This window comes from Python bivittatus, unplaced genomic scaffold, assembly GCF_059951505.1.
Source record: "Python bivittatus isolate LINGU-HERP-01145 unplaced genomic scaffold, Pbiv_v1 ctg000020_np1212, whole genome shotgun sequence".
Lineage (NCBI taxonomy): Eukaryota > Metazoa > Chordata > Lepidosauria > Squamata > Pythonidae > Python > Python bivittatus.
In genome coordinates this window covers 106243507-106265207 of record NW_028277030.1, presented here as the reverse complement: position 1 = coordinate 106265207, position 21701 = coordinate 106243507, and the positions used below count along the sequence as shown (strand labels likewise).

The 21701-nt window shown below is 36.0% G+C and overlaps 1 protein-coding gene across 4 annotated transcripts in view; it reads right to left on the bottom strand.

Moving 5' to 3' along the window:
- Positions 1–21701, bottom strand: part of CDC42BPA (CDC42 binding protein kinase alpha) — a 190275-nt gene that overhangs the window by 85343 nt on the left and 83231 nt on the right. For all 4 annotated transcript variants that reach the window (XM_088145909.1, XM_088145902.1, XM_088145892.1 and 1 more), the window contains exons 6-10: positions 9090–9183; positions 6470–6670; positions 4935–5183; positions 3387–3466; positions 1984–2150 (exon numbers count right to left, since the gene is read on the bottom strand). In XM_088145909.1, the coding sequence (XP_088002035.1) occupies positions 1984–2150; positions 3387–3466; positions 4935–5183; positions 6470–6670; positions 9090–9183 (791 nt within the window). The remainder of the gene's footprint in view (positions 1–1983; positions 2151–3386; positions 3467–4934; positions 5184–6469; positions 6671–9089; positions 9184–21701) is intronic.

Below are 21701 nucleotides of genomic sequence, written 5' to 3'. Positions count from 1 at the left end.
TATTTAGTATCTGCTTACACACATCCAGTGAAGGATTGCTCACTACCTAAGTAATTGGTTCCACTGTTGCTATTATTATTATGGTGGGTGGGTGGGGGCTGTTCTAACTTTTAATTAGAATCTGCCTTTTTGTAACTACCGTCCAATAGGTAGGTAAGTTGTGGAAAGACAACTAACTGCAACCAAATACTGTTCCTGATGGGAGGGCAAGTCTTTCTGAATGGATGCCACCATTTGCCCTATCACACAGGGAAAACTCACTTCTCACCAGCATTTCAGCACAGAAAACCTAGTACAGTGGTACCTTGGGTTACGAACGCCTCTGTTAACGAACTTTTCAGGTTACGACCAGCTCCAACCGCAAAATTTTACCTCGATTTGCGAACTCCGCCTCGGGGTACGAGCAGGATATGCGGCCATTTTCCCTCCCGTGACACTGTCTGCTGCCATTTTTCCGCCCCTGACACGTGGTCCGCGGCCATTTTTCCACCCCTGACACGTGGTCCACAGCCATTTTCTGCCTGACACGTGGTCCGCGGCCATTTTTCCGCCGACATGTGGTCCGCGGCCATTTTCTGCCCCGACACGTGGTCCGCGGCCATTTTTATGCCCCGACACGTGGTCCACGGCCATTTTCTGCCCCTGACACGTGGTCCGCGGCCATTTTTCTACCCCTGACATGTGGTCTGCGGCCATTTTTCCACCCCTGACACGTGGTCCGCGGCCATTTTCCGCCCCTGACACGTGGTCGTAGGGAGGGGGACTCTCCCTCCAAGCAATAGCCGCCACCCCGTCCTCCACGCCAGAACGGATTAATGGTAATTACAATGAACCTTATGGGAAAATTTCCTTTGGGTTGCGACCAATTCGGGGTGCGACCAGAGTCACGGAACGAATTAAATTCGTAACCCGAGGTTCCACTGTACTCTGAATCAATCTTAAAAAAGTGATTTGCTGGCAAGAGAAGGGGAAACTGAAAAAGATGAAACCTCTTATGCTGTGTCCCTGTCGGAAGCAAGGGGAACTAAAACATTATTTTGTTACATTCTTAAGTGCCTAAAAAAAAGATCAAACTGCATTAAGGGAATAAATGAACAGAACTTCAAGGAACTTGTGTAAGGCTAGATTCTTTCTACAAATCATATGCATGGATGAGCAAGTGTTCAGTGCAAACCTTTCCATGATGGGGAAAGAAATCAAGCCTTTTCAGATTTTTTCTTAAATCCAACATTTGTTCTTTTTGTATAAGCCTACAATGTAAAACTCATGCACATTCCTGTTATCTTCCAAAGAAATCCCACCCTCTAACAGTTTTAGTTCTTAAAACAGTTTTTCTGTCCTCAATTTCATATTCAGTTTAACCATCATTACTCACCAGTTTTCTTTTTAATTCTCTCACTTGGTTCTTGTTTTTGAAGTATTTTTAATTCTTCCTTTTCAACATTCAAATACCTCATTTGTACGTTTCTTCAAGCTCTCCCATACTACATTCTCTGATCCTTCAGAAAAATAGCCTAATAAAGCCTAGAGGTCACTTATCCTTCACTAACAATTTACCTTTCATATATTCTAAAACTGTAAGCCATGGAGTGGGCCTGACTTGGTTTTAATTTTGCTCAAAACATTGTCTTCTCTCTCTCTCTCTCCCTCTCTCTCTCTCTCTCTCTCCTTCCTTCCCTCCCTCCTGTTTTTTTTTTTTTTGCAAAAGTCTTAATAAAACCTCAGCTATATGTCTGTCTTTGCAGTATCAAAATATTATTAATTTCTTGTCATTTCTACTTGTAAAATATAATCCTTTCATTCAAAATAAGTTGTGACTGACTATACCACAGTAAATTAATATTCAGTTATATATGGAATATTTTCAAATACTATTTCTACTGAAAAAGTAGCACTATAAGGTCTTTCCATCACATGAAGAATATGTCACAGAACCAAAAATTAACTTTAAAAGATAATCACATATACTTTATATAGGAATACCTTGAAGTTTTCTGCTAAGTTCTAGCTTTTCCTGCTCTAAACGTCTTATTCGTCTCTCATATGCTTCTGTAGCTAAGGTATCTTCAAGTGTTCTTTGAACATTGGCATCAAGGTCCATTACACGTTGCCCAGCTGCAAATCTTAGACTACTGCGATCCGAAAGGACACTGAGAAGATAGTTTATCAGTTTTAGAAACATTTTAACAGACAGATCTTTATGATTTTCATATTAGGATAATTAAAACTTTATATATACATTCCAGCAGAAAACTGGAACTGATTATGCCTCTTTATTGTACAGTAATTTTGCAAATGTATGCATGAGGCCATCATAAATTGCAATTGAAATCCAACATAATTCAAGTAGAAATCCACTTGTACATTATGATGAAATCCATTCACAAACTTTGTCTCTCCTCCCTCATGTAACTCCCTCCAAACTGACTCCTAATGAACTTCCAAATATCAAGAGTCAATTTTGAGGGTGTGTTGGGGACACCCATAATGAGGAAAGAGAATAGTTTTGTCACCTCTCCCCATTCCAGCAATGAAATAGTTCCATCAATGGAAAAATTGACTAAAAATTACCCACATAGTTACTGTAGGTATACTCTTAAAATAACTCAGATTATACAGTGGTGCTTAAAAGTTTGTGAGTCCTTTAGAATTTTCAATATTTCTGCATAAATATTACCCAAAACATGATTTGTTCCTAAAAGTAGATAAAGAGAACCCAATTAACAAATGAGTCAAAAACAGGTCTTATGTGTAGAATACATCACATTTTAGGTCATATTTTGCAGAAATATTGAAAATTCAAAAGGGTTCACAAACTTTTAAGTAGCACTGTATATACTTAAATAATGCAAGTAAGGCAATGACCTACTGTATAAAACCTGCCCAACTTATTGTGTAAGTCCTGTATTCTCTCAGTCAGCAACTCTTTCAATAGCCAATTGCATATTGCATGAGTATTCTGCAGTGCCACTGCAAAACAAGTATCATTTCTGTCTCTATCCATGAAAACAAATTCCTTGCATTTTTTACCCTTATTACATTTTGTATTCACCTGTTATTCTAGGTAGAAGAAACAACAAGAACTGGCACAAAAAATCCCTTGGACTTACATTAGGGATTTTGTCAGACGTGCATTTTTATTATCTAATTTGCACTTTATGGGTTACTGTGTGGACAGAAACAATGTGCCTTATGAATTTTGTGCTACTATTGGTTCAAAATTTGCATACAAAATGTATGCATTACAGAAAAATATGAACAAATAATGCAAGGAAAGATGAGTAAGAAAGTTAATTCTCTTTCATTTTTTAAATCACAAAATAATTGAGCTATTCTATTAGATTGTCTTATGATTTAATATAAACAAACTGATCATTACCACTCACCAACTACTTGTGTATGTGAATCCTATAAATGGCAGGTGATGGCCAGAAAATGCAGTATGCGTTGGTGGCGGCATCGTCTCCTGAGGTTTAAAGGAACAAGCATAGTTCACTAATTTGGAAAAGATTAATCCGTTTCTATTAATTTAAGGTAAAATTAGCATGAGTACTCTTGTTCAGAACAAAGAGCAGATTGTTCTAGAACATATCAGGTTTGGAAAGACCATCACAAAATCAATACTGCTGGCTTCTCTGGCCTTTTATGACAGTGTAATATTCTTTCTGGTTGAGGGCTCCTTATTTCCAACAACGTCTAAGTCACCAAAAACACAGAACAAGAAGCTGAGAAAACAATAAAAACCAGGAAAAAGAAAATCTGTCTTTTTTGGAGGGTCTGAGTGCTATTTTTGCTTATTTTAGAAATTAATGAAAGCTTCTTGTTGTTCAGTTACTTTCAATTTTTTGTGAAAGGATACCATTCTGCTAGTATTGTCTGTCAGTAATTGCTTCTTAAATGTTCATGCTTGTGTCATCAATGATAATAACTAGTCAACTTGACTACCGTTTGCTTCTTTTTCAGTTGCCTTTGATTTTCCCAAGCATCAGAGTCTTCCCCAATGTCTCTTGTCTTTGCATTATGTATTCAAGATATTTAAGTTTTAACTTCATTATTAGTGCTTCCATTGAGTAATCTGATTTTACTTTATCTCTATCTGATTTACTTTATCTTAATTTGTCTAGATCTGTCACAATAAGCACCAAGCTCTTCCTTCATGGCTTCAGTCAAATTAATATCCTTATTAATTTTTGAGCATATGAAGCCTGCTATCACTTCAACTTCTTCTCCACCTATTTGCACTGGGTTGGCATTGCCTACTGACATAATCTTAAGTTTTAATATTGAGAAGCCAGCTTTTACAATCTTTTCTTTCATCGTCTAAAGGAGATTCCTTGAGTCAGCCATCAAAGTGGTATCATCAGAATATTTAAGATTATTGCTGTTTCTCCCAGCAACTTTAATTCCAATTTCTATTTTTCTAGTCCACAATTTCTTATGAAATATTCTGTATATAAGTGAAATAAATAAGGTGACTGACATATTGCTCATATTTAATTGCTCAATATTCCATTTCTAACCGCTCTTTCTTTGTAATCATAAAAATTCTTCAATAGGCAGATGAGATGACCCAGGATACACATGTTTTTAAGAGTTATCCAGTTGTGGCCTACATAGTAAAAGTTTTTATATTAAACCAAGAGATGTCTTTTTGGCATTCCCTTGCCTTCACCATTATCCATCAGATGTTAGCAATGTGATCTTGAGTGCTCCCCACCTCTTGTACAACTGGCAGTTCTCATTCCATGTTGTGCTGAAGTTTGAATTGCAAAATTTTGAGTATTATCTTATAATACAATAAAAGTATATTATATTAACACTGAGTGCACATAACAAAAAGTGCTTGGGATTATTAGTGAAAGGCAAGATAGAAATGTTATAAACAAATGCATAAATATCAATGTAACATATTAAAAACACTCTCTATAACTTACAGAATTTTTTAAACAGTCATCATCTACATCAAAATTAGAAGTATCTGTTGGACTGCTGACTTCAGGAATATAAGGTGCTTCACAGTTCTGAATGTTATCCCAGTCAATCCCTGAAAAAAATGGGTGGTTTTTAAAGTCTTCTATCCCATTCTGCCCAAGTCTATGTTCTCTGCTGCAGATAAGCCTTCGAATTAGGTCCTTGGCATTTTCAGACACATCCGTCATTTGGACAGGAAACTGAAACCTCTCCTTAAAGGAAAAAAGGTACGACAATTAGGAAACAAAACAAAACAAAAAATAAACCAACCCCACCAACCGAACAAGCAAAAACCCATAGCTTAGAGTTCTATATTTTTATACCTTCCATCAGAAATTTATCAAGTGTAAAATGCATCGCTATACAACGTGGGCTCTCACTTTGTCCAAGGAAGCTTCTTCAGTAATAAATTTATTTAGAAGTATAAGCACAAATTGGGAAAAAATTTTCATCAGTTATATGTTGAAATTTAGAGTTTTTAGAATTTTGTTATGCACCTAGGAATTCATAAAATATGTATTTGGGGGAAGTATACACAGAACATTTTATATTAGAGATACCTATCTTGAAAAAAATATGCATACTAGGAAATGCAACACAAATAAATAAGGAGTATATTAAATGAAATGTGCAGGAAGATGTGTAAAAATGTGAGGGGTTTTGTTTGTTTGTTTTGGATAGAGTCAAATTTGCAAACTAATTGAACAGGCTGAGACAAATTAAGAATTGGGAACATGAGAAACTGAGAAAAATCAAAATTGACAGATTCATTCTAGTTGCAACAGTGACTGAACTTCTTTTAACAAGGGGACAACCTTCTTTCTGGTCAGTGGTCACATTTATCTTTAAGTTGGAAGAGAAAGGATGAAATAGTGCTAATTAAATTAACTCAGTACAATTAATGTGAATGTTATCATTTATTCTTTTGTCACATGAAATGAAACATTTCTATCTGACTGCATTTTTGGAGGCTGCACCCAAAAATAAAATTCAGAAGGTGAAATTCAACCTCACAACAGTATAAGTCTGTTTGCACTAATGATCTTTTCCTTCTTTTGTCACTCTTCTGGGCACATGGAAACTTGTATAGGGGAAGGAGGAGGCACTATTCCCTCTTCCTGTTCCACTTTCAGAAGCAGTTTCACCAGAAGAACAGTTTAATTAGATTTCACCCAGAAGTCCATTCATCAACTACCAAAGATATCAATAAAAATGTTAGGGTAGTTAAAGTCAAGTCAATAAATAAGTAAACCAAATAAGCAAAATGATTAATATATTACTTCAATGAAATATTTGAACTGTTAATTTACAATAGTTTCATAATTTGATATGCCTTTTACTATTTTCTATCATGAGCTGTCTTGAGAAGTCCGTTTTGAAAGGAGTTGAAATATATTAAATATATGCAGAAATAAAAATAAATGAATTACTGAGTAGAATAATTTTAGATTCTTTGGAAGCTGTCATTCATTTCTACACACAAGGATAACTCACTCACTTTGTGGTTCATTATCTTTCCATATGTCTCCACTAGAGATTCAGCATAAAAAGGTGTCTCTCCATAAAGCATTTCATACATGCAAACACCAAGGGACCACCAATCACATTCGGGACCATATTTTCCTTTCCCATCTTCCATGGCTTGCAGGATTTCTGGAGAGATATAATCTGGTGTTCCAACTGCCACTGAAGACTGAACCTGTAGGGATCATTATTTTCATAACTAAATGTTACCCATAACACTATCATTATTTCTATATGCATAGGAACAGAACCATTTATACCTGAAGTAGTGACAGGTGTGAGTAGATGGAAGTAAAGAAGAATGTTTTCCACCATGCCAGATTAAGAATTTGCCTATTAGCAATCTAGCATTTGTTAGCTATAGCTCTTATCTGGTTCCTGAACTTGCAGTGAAGAAAAATTCCATATTCATATACAATTTTGTATTTCTTCCAGATAGTACCAAATACTGAAAGATTTTTTCATATCAACAATAACTTTGCACATTTTCTGATATGCATCATTTCTTCAACATTCATTTTTTCAAAGAATTTAAAATATTTTGCCAGAGCTTGGAGTGATATAAGCAAAAAATAGTAAGAGATATACAGTAGAACCAGATATTTAATCTAATTATGTGTTATGGCTAGGAAATACTAGCACATACTACATAGCTGTAAACATAGGCAGAGGTGTGCTCTGGACTTTATCACAGATTTGGCAGAAACTAGGTATCTGTATTTTAAAAATGCAAACAAGGTTTGTAATATTTTCTCACATGTTTCTGATACTTTTTGTAGAAAATGAAAAACCTAGATTCAGTATTCAAGGCCAGGGACCAGGAGAGACAGTACAGATACCATTAAAACATAGTAAGACAGCACAAATCATCCTAGTGGTCATAGAGAGGAGCATTACATGAGACAGATTATAAGAAAAATTACAGGCTTAAGACAGTAGGATGGAATAAGCAGGACTAGACAACTTTTTATACTTTAAAATACTAAAATATTCAAATGGCTTGTTATAAAGGGTCTGGATATGTATATTTGTTCATTATTAATAAATAAAATTGTTTAATAACAAAAGCCAAATTCTATTAATTCACAACGAACATAAACCATATATTTCCAAATAAAACTGTTTGCAGGTATTTTTCAGCACTTAACGTTGTTGTACACAACACTGCAGAAAGGAATACAGAGCCTCATTTTGCTCTGCAATCCACACTATACTAAAATATTTGAAAAGCATATAAGAAACTAGAGGAAACTTCTCCAGGATGATATGACAATGAGAAAATTTGTATTCTGTGATACCATTCTAGATGGCTATCTGTTGTTTTTATACATGTACCATAAAAACAAAATAACTTTTTTTAAAGTGCACATTCTGGTAAAACTGGCCATAGTTATACTGCCAGCATTATGTACTTTTTAAGAAAATCATTAAACAGATGAAGAAAGGGAATTTTTAAAGGGCTGATTACACCCTCATCTCCAAATTTATTTCAGAGAGAGCAATGTAGCCATAATATCTTGGTTACAATAGTAGCTACAGGACAGGATAATGCAAATTAAAAGAACTGAGGCAGAACCAGCTCTTTGATCAATCTCCTAGCTTATTTTATTCCATTACACTTGGCATATTGACATTAATGTTGCACCTGATATACCAATTCTCATGTGATTCATTTCCAGCTATAATGGACCCTTGACAGCTTGAATAAAGTATCTGGCAATTGATACTAAAAAAGGGTATTTTCTCTTCCCTTCTGTGATATCTCAATTCCTCATTCCCAGACTCATTACTGTTATAACCCATAAATCCTTCTTCATTATCAAGTATTATACTTATTTTGCTAGTTCTACAATAAAAGCATCCACATTTTATTATCAGAACCAAAACTTCTATGGTGAAATAGATCATTAAGACAGAACATATAAGTATATTATCTCTTTTTTATAATAACTTTATTAACTTTTTAAAAAAAGGCACAGTAAAAACTAACAAAAACTAATATTAAGAGAAAGAATAATAAGAAAAAGAAAATTGAAAAAAGAGAAAATAGTAAAGATCAAAAATGCAAAAAAGAAAAGAAAAAGAGAAACAACAAAGGAAAAAAAGAATTGACTTCTGACTCTCCTTGCAACAGATATAAGTAACAATATACATCAAACTCTTACTCTAAATTTAAAACATAACTTCCATTATTTCTTTTAACCCATATTATTTCAATAAGTATATTATCTCTCAACATTTATGATGTATTCTGAGAGTAGTTATATATAAATACAGGCTTACTATTAAAGAATGGAAGAGTCACAAGATAGAAGTAATGGGAATTATTAAATACTTATGGACAGTGATGGTGAAGTAAGATATTTGGTGAAAAGGAGTGCAAAGTGAATGAATTTTACAGCATATCCAGCCAGAACAATTAAAATGAGCCTCTATTATAGCTCCAACACAATTACTAAAAAAGGATAATTTTGCAGCCAACAACTTGTCTTTATCATCAAATATAATCCCAAAATTGAATTGGCTAACAAAGGTCAGATATTAAAGATGTCTGAAGCTACATTTTAACTGGGTTTATAAAAAATTGAATTTACCGTTCCATCTTCCATCAGCTTCAGACAAGAACCAAAATCTGCTAACCGAATATGTCCATTCATATCCATCAGGATATTGTCTGGTTTGATGTCCCTGTGAAGAAAATTCATTTGGGTCATTCCATGTCAAGTGTCATTATATCAGTGTAAATCTAATAAAATGTTTTGCATTTCAAACACTTTGCATATTGAATTGGGGACAACTGAAATTAAAATGCATATTGTAAAGTAAAGTTGTCATGTGGTTGATGAAACCTTAATCATATATTATCATAACACATGCTATATATTATCAGGCATTTTGATTTATCCTCAAAAGCGTTGTTCATTTCAACACCTGTACACATTCCATAGGAATGTTTTTCAAATTTAGTGAATACAGTCCCATTCTTATACATGAAAGGTAAGAATGGAAGATTTGGGGTTGGGATTAATTAAATAAAATGTGTTCCTAAAACATAGCTCTCTCTTAAACCCGAATTCTTATGCCAAGACTACTGTGAAAATATCAAAACTTCTGCTGTATGTTATTAAGATGCATGCACACACAAGTACACAGAAAATTCCAAGAGAAGTGCTTTGTTACATTTCACTGCTGTTAACATAATAGTCTCTGGAAAAACAATCTACTTTAATTTATGAAATGAAAAAGAATGTGTGAGGGAAAGGTTTGTCAAACACAAGTCTTATAATTCTAGATGTTTTGGGATATTTATTCTTTTTAGACACACTTCCAGATAACTCATGAATTCAAAAGATATGGCTGCCTAAATTTTTCCCTTCACATAATTTTTATAATCACTATTAACAGATATATTTAGACACAAACAAAGCGGCAACCATATCTAGGGGTAAGTCTTATAAAGTAAGTACTAATATGACTGCATTATGAGTCGTATTCTACATTAATTTGTTCAGCAAAAATTTTCTGTACCAAACAGTCTAACACTTTGATTCCTTATCAGTGACAAAGAATATGGGGAGAGGGAACAAGATACAGCCCTTCAGATATTGTTGAATTCCATTTTCCATTGACCTATGCTGCTACAATATCCTCCATCTCCCATGAGCACAACATATTCCTCTTCAATCTTCTTCCAGCTCAGAAATAAGTACTCTGTGCATCCTTCCCTGTTGCTCATTTTTATCCTGTTGCTTCCAAGCTTAATTTAGGCCATATTAATGGTGTGAAGTACAGTTGGTCTGAGACCACTTATATATTGTTGTTGCTAAACAAGGCTGGCTATTGTAAAGTACAGGTAGTCTTCATTTAGTGACCACAATTGGGATCGGTAACTTGGTTGTTGAGCAAAGCTAAGTGAAACTGCAACTGTGGTTATGATCTTACTTCAACTTTCTTTTGCCTTCCGGACCTGCAAAGGTCATAAATGCGAGGATTGGTTGTAAAGTTACTTTTTCATCACTACTGTAACTGTGAAAGGTCACTGAACAAGGACTACCTGTACTTCCTTAGTCTCAAAATTATTTAAAAGCAGGCCTAGTATATTTTACTTTTAGTATATTTTATACTCTTTCTTTTCGCTGATTGTTTTCAGAACTGACTACATTTGCTTCTTCTAATCAATACTTGGTTAATACAATACAAATCTATCTATCTATCTATCTATCTATCTATCTATCTATCTATCTATCTATCTATCTATCACTGACATGGTTGATCACGGAGCAACCACTGCACTTGGCATTAATACCTAATTTATTTCTTTATTCCTTCCTTTATTTTATACCAGATCTGAAAGAGAAATTGTTAAATTATGAATAGCTACTGTACTGTTCTAGATAGAGCAGCTCCCTGCAACATGGTATCAGAAGCCAGAAGTATTTTGGTGGAATAGAGGTGATGGCATCTGTTCAAGCCTTGGTTTGAGGGAGGGAGGGAGGGAGGGAGGGAGGGAGGGAGGGGGAGAAATGCACTGGGTATGTCCACATGAAAGTGAATTGCAAATTGGATCAAAACAATAAGGCATCTTTTGTGCCTTTTCTGTGTGCTGTTTCTGTGCTGGACTGAAACTGTGATAAATTTCAATTTTTTTCATTGTTTCTGGTTATCCAGATAATTCCCATACCTAGGAGCAATTATTACTAGCTTAGATGGGTATCCCAGTTGTAATGTTTTTTGGTTAAAGGAGGCTTGGCTGCTGTGGTTTATGTAATGGTAATTTCAAGACTGCTTTATGGTAAGGCACTCAAAATAAGGGATTAGTAGACCAGAGTAGATCTACCTGGGGGCACAGATTTCTGCTAGCAAATGTTCATATTGATTTTTGAGGAAAAATACATAGAGAAATTCACCAGGGTGAACTGCAGTATGGAAGATATTGCACTTATTTTCTGTGATCATTCCAAAAAGTACATATAGGTAGTCCCCAGTTTAAGAATGAGTTCTGTTCCCAAGGTCTGTCCTTAAGTTAAATTTGTATGTAAGCCAGAACAGTATTATTATATAATACTGTATAAGTAGTATTGTGTATTTAACTCAAACCATTATGTATTTAACTTGAATTTTGTTACAATAGGCTCCATTCTTAACTATGGGTCATCTGTAAACTGGGCCTTCTTAACCCAGGGACTACCTGTATTCTTCAAAATGCTTGGTATTGTTCAGAGGTTTTAAAAAATAAAAGCAAGATAAATGAGACCTCTCAGCCACATTGTATAGTTTAGAAATGAAGTACAATCCAAATCCATTCTCACTGAAGATTCCCCCCCCCCCCGGAAAAAGATACATATTAGTTTTTGTTCCAACTAGCATTTCTCCAGCCATGAATCCTACACTAGTGATATACCCATATTCTCTCCTAGTAAGATCCATGGTGAAATTCTCATATTCTCATTCTTAATATATATTCATATATATAATATATAATATATATAAAATATTCATAATAACTCATATTATATTTTATTTTGCCCTTGTGACAAGCTAATGCCAGTATCTATATGCTACTAAAACACTCATTGTGTTTGTTTATTTGTTTGTACCCTCAAGTTAGCCCAAACTATGCATTTTATACCACAAGAGTTTTTGAATGAAGGTACCTAAAATCCACTAACTTAAAGAATGTGTAAAAAATCCAGGGCCCATTACTCTTGTGGAACTGAAATTTCCATAATATTCAGACCAGTTTTATTTGCAAACTTATGGCTGTTGCAGCATCCCCACGGTCACATGATCGTGATTTCTGATGCTCCCTACCAGCTTCCCACATGCAAAGTCAAGGGGAAAGCCAGTAAGAAGTCAGAAATCGCTCCTGCTTCCGCTATTTTTTTTGCCTACCCATGGTCATTCTATCTATTTAGGTAAATAAATATTGATTATTTCTGTTTGTTTGCCACTACAATTATTTTTCTATTTATGATACAGTATATACTCTTCTTAGATGATCACGGGACCATCCAGCATTGGAGTAAAAAAAATATGGTCAGCCTAAAATTTAATATTCATTCTGGTCACATCAGACTGCACTACCTTTCTCTCAAAGGATGACCCAATAGATCACAGGGTGGTCTAGTAAAAACTATTAATAATGTAGAATGTGGCAGATAAGCTATTAATTGGGTGCCATATTGCATACGCATCACACCCCTATCTAAATAATCTGCACTGGTTGTCATTCTGCTAGCAACCCAGGTTCAAGATATTGGCATTCATATACAGGTAGTCTTCAGCTGATGATGGCAATTGAGTCTGGAATTGCCATCACTAAATGACACAGTCATAAAGTGTGACATCACGTGACCACACCACTTAGCGAAGGCAGTTCCAGCAGTCCCAATTGCCATCATTAAGCAAGGACCACATGTGACAGCGACTTCCAAGTTCCTGCTGGCTTCCCCATTGACTTTGCTTGTAGGAAGCCAGCAGGGAATGCCAGAAATCATCTGCAAATCTGAAGGATGTACACAGTGTGACAAGGCAACCTCCTCCCACCCATAATTCTGCAAGCCCTCCTCATATGGTAAGCCTTGTTAATTGGCCAGTTATTTCAAACAAGAAAAGCTTTTTATGACATAAACTGATGGAACTAAACTACCTACCTTTTATCTAGAAAGCTGAAAAATAAGATCTATTTTACAAATTTTATAGAAATGTTATAGAAATTAAATTAAATTAAATTAAATTAAATTAAATTAAATTAAATTAAATTAAATTATCAACATAAGCATTTATTCTTAGTCTGGTTGTAGCCACAAAAGCAAAAATGAGAACAAGGGAAAAAAAGCCAGAGAGATAAACATATTTTATGAAGTTTAGCTGATAACTTAGCCATGGTTTGGAGGAATGTTTAGCTACCTAAAATATAAGTGAATTGTTTGCTAACATCAATACCATAAATCTTCATCATGGTCCAAAGATTAAATAGTCTGTTAAGTAAGGCATACAGAAGCTTTTGAACCTGTGTTGTACTAGAAGTTGTCGGTCAGTAAATGAGTAGAAAGAGTAATATCCTTAAGAATGTTACATCCATCTGGGTGTACCATCTGTCAAATGCACCCTGAAAGGAGAAACTATAGAGGAATACAAAATATGTTCAGCTGTTATAATACAAATTGTTACCTGATACTGTAACTTCAGTATTGTATATTTGTTTTTAGAAAGTCTTTCACCTCTTTTACTTCCTACTAAATATAGGCTAGATACCTCTGCCACTATTCTATTTTGACACAGTTGGCAAATCTTTTCTGAATTAAAAATGGGAGAACACTGGGAATGACAGAGATTAGCCAGTTGAAGTGATTGTTGCCATCCATAGAGATAAAGAACCTTACAAATCATACCAGAATCAATTTCTGTTAATAACTATTAATTATTTTTATGCTCATGTCAACCATTTTAAATATAACGTTTCTGTCAGAAAGTGTTACCTCTTCAAGACCAGATGGGGTGGAGAATGCAGAAAATCTAGATTATAAATTTGAAGGACATGAATAAACTGACTTGGGGTCCAATCTTATACACATTTACATGAGAATAAGTAATACTGAAATCAAGGGAACTTTTGAATAAGCATGAATAGAATTGTGCTGCACGTACCAATAAATAGAACGGAGATGGAAATAAACTTTAGCTCAATTATATGCAGACAGAACATATTAATTATAAAATATTTCATAGGCTGTGTTGACACAAAGCCCCTATGCTCCCTCCTTCCTCTCCTTTTTCGGTGATTTTCCCCAATGGCAAGAAGGAAGTCAGCAGGATTCCAAGTAGCCAGGGCTTGGCTGAGAGAGAACAAGCAAAGAGACCCATGGAAAGAAGCCCCACAGGATAAAAAAAACAGCCCAAAGAGAGAAAAAGAAAAGAAATGGAAACAAAGTTGAACAACCCAGTAGGTGAAGGATTTTCCTCAGACTTGGGGGGTCAGAGGGCAGTGTTACACAGACATAAAAAGGAAGAAGGCCAGCAGAGAACTGAAGCCACATTGAGAAGAGACAGTCGGGGGGGCAGCAGTTGGGAAAACTGGGGTTTGGACTCTTATCCTCCCATCAGAAAGAAGAGCCTTTCTGATCAGCACAGCTGACAAGTGGACTTCAGTAGAGATAGTCCTCAACTTACAACCATTCATTTAGCGACTGGTCAAAGTTATGATGGTGCTGAAAAAAGTGACTTACTACCAGTCCTTGCATTTACGACTGTTGCACCGTCCCTGTGGTCACGTGATCAAAATTCAGGCGCTTGGCAACTGGCATGTATTTACAACAGTTGCAGCATCCCAAGGTCATTTGATTGCCATTTGCAACCTTCCCAGCAAGCTTCTGACAAGCAAAATCAATGGCAAACCACATGATTCACTTAATGACATGATTCACTTAACAACCATCACAAAAAAGTCTTAAATTCGGGTGCGGTCACATGATGCCTTGCTTAATGACCACATTACTTAATGACAAATGTTTCAGTCCCTATTGTCATCATAAGTCGAGGATTACCTGTAGATATTGTAACATGAATGGCCACCATAATGCCAGTGACCCTGTAACTGGCTTTAGGAACCCTACAGCACAGAAGTTGATGGTAAAAGGCAGAATGTGCAGGAAACCAAAAACTTCAGAGGCTACATGTTGGCAAGGTAAAGAATTGGATAGGAGGGAGTCCTGAGGACATCACAGCCATAAATAGTCAAGAAAGCTATGTATCTAGCAGCAGCTACAGCTTTCAAGAAACAATGAAGGAGGAAACAACACCAGTCTTCTGAGGCCACACAAATGACTCTGGGACAAAATAGTGGAAAGGATGGGTGGTGATGGGAGCTGTAGGGTTCAAAAGGGAATTGGGATAGACATGGTAGGAAAGAATATTGTATTTAGAATACAGAGCCATAATATGTGGATATATAGAATAAAGCAGAATTGGATAGAGAATACAATATAAGATAAATGTAAGAATAATTCCTCAGTGTAAGAACAAAACAAACTATTTATATTGTAGATAATTTTTTTTATTCTGAACTATATTTATGTAATAAAATCCTTCTTCAGCCTCTGATCTGGTTCTGATACTATGTTCCCAAAAGTACCTGCAGAGGGTGTTCAAGTTTTTAAACACATATGGTATATGTACAAATGCAATTTATTTTATTTAAGGTAAAGAATAAGGTAATAAATGGTCTTCAGGATAAGCAAGTTCAGAATATTGTTCTTAAAATAATTTTATTTTTCCTAATCAAATCCGAACCAATATGCATTGAAATGCTGCATCACTATAATTTACATATTTAAGCTTCAGGATTTGATGCTTCACGGTATTTTGAAATATCATTCTTCATTTATGGACCTTCTTCATGCTAATATAGAACATCCTTTTATCCACAGCAAATACTGAAAATGATCAGAAAACAAATGGAAAGCAAATACCTGCAAAAATGATAAGAGAGCATTCAGTGGGCTCCTGATCCTCAATAGTCATGACTTAATATACTGTATAAGTTATAGGCTAAAAGGAGGAATGAAATTTAAACATAAGTTAGCCTAGTTTTAAAAGTTTAGCAGAACAAAGAAACAGTGTAACCTACATTAATATCCAGGCCATTTTGTATTCTGCAGAATGTGTTGTCGATCCCCTGGCAGCAATAAGGGATGATGAATCTATATTACATTTCTCAATGAATAAGCATACCATTTAATTCTACTCTTACTGATACCCTGTAGCATCTTCTTGAGGAAGAATTATAACAGAGTTACTATCATTCAAAATTGCCAGCATTGGTTCAGATGTACAAATATTACCTAATCAAATTTATTATCTTTCTAAATACCTAATACTTTGTTCGATTCAGTGGGTCACATTTGCAGTGTCTGCCTATTATAGCCACAAAGTACTGTTCATTAGGGAATTAATCCTAGTCTTTTGGGGACGATTTTCTAGGAATACATATTGTGTAAACTTTCTGAAACCGATACAGAAAAGGTTCCAAATGCCTCTCGAGGTAAGCAAGGCTAAAATCCTGCAGCACACACTATTTAATATACTCTAGCTAAATAATACTGATTGTTGCAGCCAGAGGATTTATAAAACATTCTGCAGAACAGAAAACAATCTGGATATTACATATGTTTCAATAGGGAAATGAAATGGAAACTATGACCAAAATGGATATAAAATGCTCATATGCACTTCTTCAGTTTTGATTGCACAGTGTAGTAATTCTGCTAAACGGCTAAAAGGGATGCTTTCATAATATGCTATTATTTCTCTATAGGCATTAGTTTTGGGCTTAATAAATACCCAATAAATAAACATATAAAAATAAAAAATAATTAATAAATGCTGGAACCTATCAGAAGCTATTCACACAATTATTATATCTTTACTCTTTTATTTGTGCATTCTCTTTCAAGTAAAGATTTTACTATTCTGAGACAATTATTTATTTGTTAAAAATTATAGCCTCCACACTCTCCAGAAGAGTTCATGACAGGTTACAGGGATAAAACAGGAAATATGAACAGAAGAATCAAGTAAAATACATAACAATTTAAAGCATACAATAATAAGAATTACACTGATAGAGCAAAACATAAGAGATAAAATAGCACGGTAAAACAGACAGATTTGTCAGATGATAAATCCCAAATGTAAGAATAAAAAGACAAGTCCTCACCTGATACTAAAAGGCAGATACAGGTAGTCCTTGCTTAACTACCCTAATTGGGACCAGAATTTCCATCGCTAAGTGAAGTAGTCATTAGGCGAAACAGTTCTGGTAGTCCCGGTTGTGGTTGTTAGGCAAGGACCATGCTGTCATTAGGCAAGGACTCACACTTCTCCTGCCCTGCCACACTCGCCTCCACTTCAACTCCCCCCCCAACCTGCCTATCTTCCCCCTCTCTCTGCCCTTTTGGTTGCCCTGCACTCCACCACCCTGCTGCCCCCTGCTGATCTTTGCCATCTTCTTCCTCCCTCAGCAGCATTAGGAAAAAGATAGTGAAGGTCATCTGGGGGGTGGCGGAGATGGTGGAGTACAGGGCAGCAGGGGCAGTGGAGTGCAGGGCAGCCAAAAGGGCAAAGATGGGGGGAGACAGGCGGGTGGGGGGAGTTGAAGCATACACAGTCATATGTGGGTGGGTTGCCAAGTGCCCGAATTTTGATCATGTAACTGCAGGGGTGTTGCAACAGCCATAACTCTGAGGACTGGTCATAACTTCAAACAGTTGCTGAATGAATGGTGTTAAGTAAGGACTACCTGTAATATGGGAGCCAGGTGTGTCTCCAGGAAAAGGTTTTCCAAAGTTGGAGGGCCACAGCAGAGAAGATTAATTCCTGAATTTCCACATAACTTATACTTCTCAGTTTCAGATGCCCAGGACAGTCTCTCTACAGATTTTAATATTTGGGAAGGACATACTTGAAAAGGCATTCCATTAAGTACTTGGAACCTAAACCATTAAAACTCTGAATGCCATTATTAAAACTCTGAAATCTAACCAGTAATATATAGGCATTCAAATGCAGGTTTTCCTAGCAATGATGTTTTGTGGTCTTTGAACAATGTTTTAGATAATACCCTTCCTGCTACCTTCTACACTAGCTGCAGCTTTCATATTTTCTTCAGGAATACAAAGCAGATTGTAACAGTTTAAATGAAGGATTGCCAGAACTGTGATTATCCCATCCCTGGACCATCCCTGTCCAGAAGAATTACATCCATGCCTTGAATGATCAATAAATCCAGGAGTACCTCAAGGCTGTGCATCTGCTCTTTCAGGAAGGCAGAATTATATCTGGAGCTGAAGAACTACCCACAGAGCTGCCAGTCCATAGTGACTCCATCTTGTAAAGACTGAGCTTTAGATTACTCATCTATCTTATTACAGTATCTTGATAGTCATCCAGTATTGCCACTGTTTCATCTGATGCCCCAGAGAAGCAGAGTTGGGTTTCATCAGCATGTTGGCACACACAATTCCAATTCCCTGATTATTTCTTTTGGCTCTTTCATATAGGGGTTGATAAAAAATGATGACAGAGTGAACCATAAGGGCTTCACAGCTTAGCAGCCAAGTAGAAGTCTCCTAAAGCCAGTCCCTAGAACTGCTCCTAGAGATAGAATTAGAAATACTAGAGAACAGCCCCCACCTTAACCCACTGTCCATCAGTCAACTCAACAAAATACCATGGACAGTGGTATCAAAAGTCACTGTGAGACCTAGAAGGCTCAGAGTTGAATTCCCCATCTTTCCTCTGAAGCAGATCATTTGTCAGGGAGTCCAAGGCAATTTTAGTGACAAAATTAGACTTGAAACCTCATTGGAATATGTCCAAATAATTCATATCTTCCTGGAACATATGAAGCTAATTGGTTAGTACTATTTCCCACTTGTCCCAAAATGGGATAGCTGCAATAATGTGGTAATTCTCAAACATCTGCAGGCCCTCTTTAGATGGGACCACTTATTTTAAAGAAGTGGGGTCACCTCCTAATGTAATGAGGCATTTGCTACTCCCTGGACCACCCTATCAGTTTCCCTTAGCTGCACTGAACAGCCAAAATTAACAAGGATCAAGACAACATACACAAATGTCTTGTACATATCCTGAGCTCTGAGAAATTTTAAGTGATCCACCAAAACACGATCAATTGTAATAGTTCTGGACACCCCTCCAGATAATGATATAACTGTAGCATCAAATCCACAGGGATTCAAGTAACTTTTTCCTTAAATCATTTAATAAATTCATTACATTGGGTGAGCGAAGACTTCAGAGCTATCACTACTGGACAACAACTCAGAGACTTTTTACTATCCAAAACAGTTCCACTAGACAGCACCTAATATAATGAAATAGGCAAATTTACCCTTTTTTTTTTTTTACTGTTTCACCACTAGTCTTTCATTGTAGGTACAATGTTCAGACCCAGTTGTCTTTAGATTTGTGCCTCCTATGCTCTGCCATCTTATAAAATGATTCAACATGAAAACCTGGTACCATTCCATGTCCCATAGCACCAAAGAGAATGTTTGCATCTTCCAGAGTTTTGAAGCCCATAGTATTAATAGAGCTGCTTTGAAACAAAATACCAGACTAAATAACTACACGGAGAAAATTTCATATATGCTAAGAAACTCATCACCAATTATTCTTCTTTTCCCTTTATCAACAGATGACTGGAAATGGGGAATCAGACACAGATCAAAGGAAGATGAATCTCCTTACAAAATTGTTACTATAATTCAACAGTGTCAGAAATTTTCTGGTAATACTTTCTTGAAGATATTTGTTGCAATCCTTGAAATCAAAAATGATTTCTTCATAATAATGTCATCACCACTTTCCTTAAGGAAGCCAAATCTGTCAAACTCACAAAGAGATATTTATTATCTTTGCAGCCCAGATAGTTAGCTTATTTCTATTTTATGCAGTAATCCAAAAAGGGCAATGATCAAGTAAATAAGAGAGTTCTTTGAGAAGGAGTGAGTTGACCTTCAAGAACATGTTTTTCCTCTTAATCCACCCTCCTCATGTCCCAGCCAAGGGAAGTTCAACTTAACTACATCAGTGCGTATGAAAGAGATATGCTGCTGTGAAGTGGAATGGCTATTACTGTAGGAATTTGTATTCTATTTTTTTCTCTCCCACTCCCCTATAGCTCAAAGCAACTTACAAAATATAAATATAAAGACATAAAATCATAATCAATGCATTAAGTAGATATACTAGTTAAAGCAGCAATAAAGAGACAGAAGATCAAGAGCCAAAGCAAACAACACACAACAGAATCAAGTGCTTGTTCAAAGAAAAATGCCTTCAACGCAGCTAGAATCCCATACTAAGCCAAGAAATCTAGCACCAGGAATATTTTCTGTATTTCCATGTAGAACAGATAAATATAACGACTGAAAGTAAATAAAGAAATGAAATTAATGATTTCAAATATAATTGTAAAAATATCATTCCCTGATGTCAAGTATAAAAGTATAATTATAATTTACCCTACCTTCTAAAGTATGTCAGCTATTAATACAATAGAAAGAACAAACAAAAGCATTTGCTTTCCAGTTGTCTTGATCTTGGGCTGACTGCACGTCCTCTCTTCACCAATACTATTTTTCAATAATATGTTTACTTTCAAGCATTTATATAACTGCTTGGGATTTCTACTGAGCTGGCTTATGCATGCAGGGATACCGATACTTTTATAAACACTTAGTACGCAAATTGAATTACAAATTCTATTACAAGGTTTGTTAGCGACAAAATGCATCCTTACAACAGTTGTTTTAAAACTACAAAATTCTTATTACATCTCTTGTTAAAGAATATCATTTTTCTCTCTCTCACACAACACACACAAATATATATATGAGATTCATAGTCTGCCTTTATTTAGTACAACTCCAGGTAGTGTACATAATGTTCTCACCTCCTGTTTTCCCCACAACAACTCTGTTAAATGGGTTGGACTGAGAGAGAGTGACTGGCTCAAAGTCACTCAACTGGCTTTCATGACTAACGGAAGACTAGTACAGGTAGACCTTGCTTAACGACTACCCTGTTTTGTGACCGTTCAAAGTTACAATGGCGCAGAAGTAATTTTACGACTGGTCCTTGCATTTACAAGTGTTGCAGCATCACAATTGAAATTTAGGCATTTTGCAACCAGCAGGCATTTATGACTGTTGCAATGCTCAGTAATCACATGATTGCCATTTGTACGCTTCACAACTGGCTTCAGACAGAGTCACTGGAGAAGCCAGCAGTAAACTCACAAGTTGCAGTCCCATGATGTCTTGCTTAATGACCTCGTCACTTAGCAATGGAGTTGCTGGTCCCAACTGTGTTTGTTAAACGAGGACTACTTGTACTCAAAATCTCCTGGTTTCTAGCCCAGCACCTTACCCACTACAGCAAACTGGCTCTCACTTTATCACTTCTCTCCAATGGAGAACAAACTGCATTTCTATACTGGGAAAATAAACATTACAGGTTCAACAAGTTGAAAAACTCCCAAGCTCATGCTGTAGAGCATGGGTGGATAAGCCTTTGATGGCCAGAGGCCTCTATTCATCCACCCATCCATCCACTTACCTAAAAGGTGAAGGCTCTGTTAAAAGTGTGATGATGCAAGCGCACGCCCATGTTGTGCACAT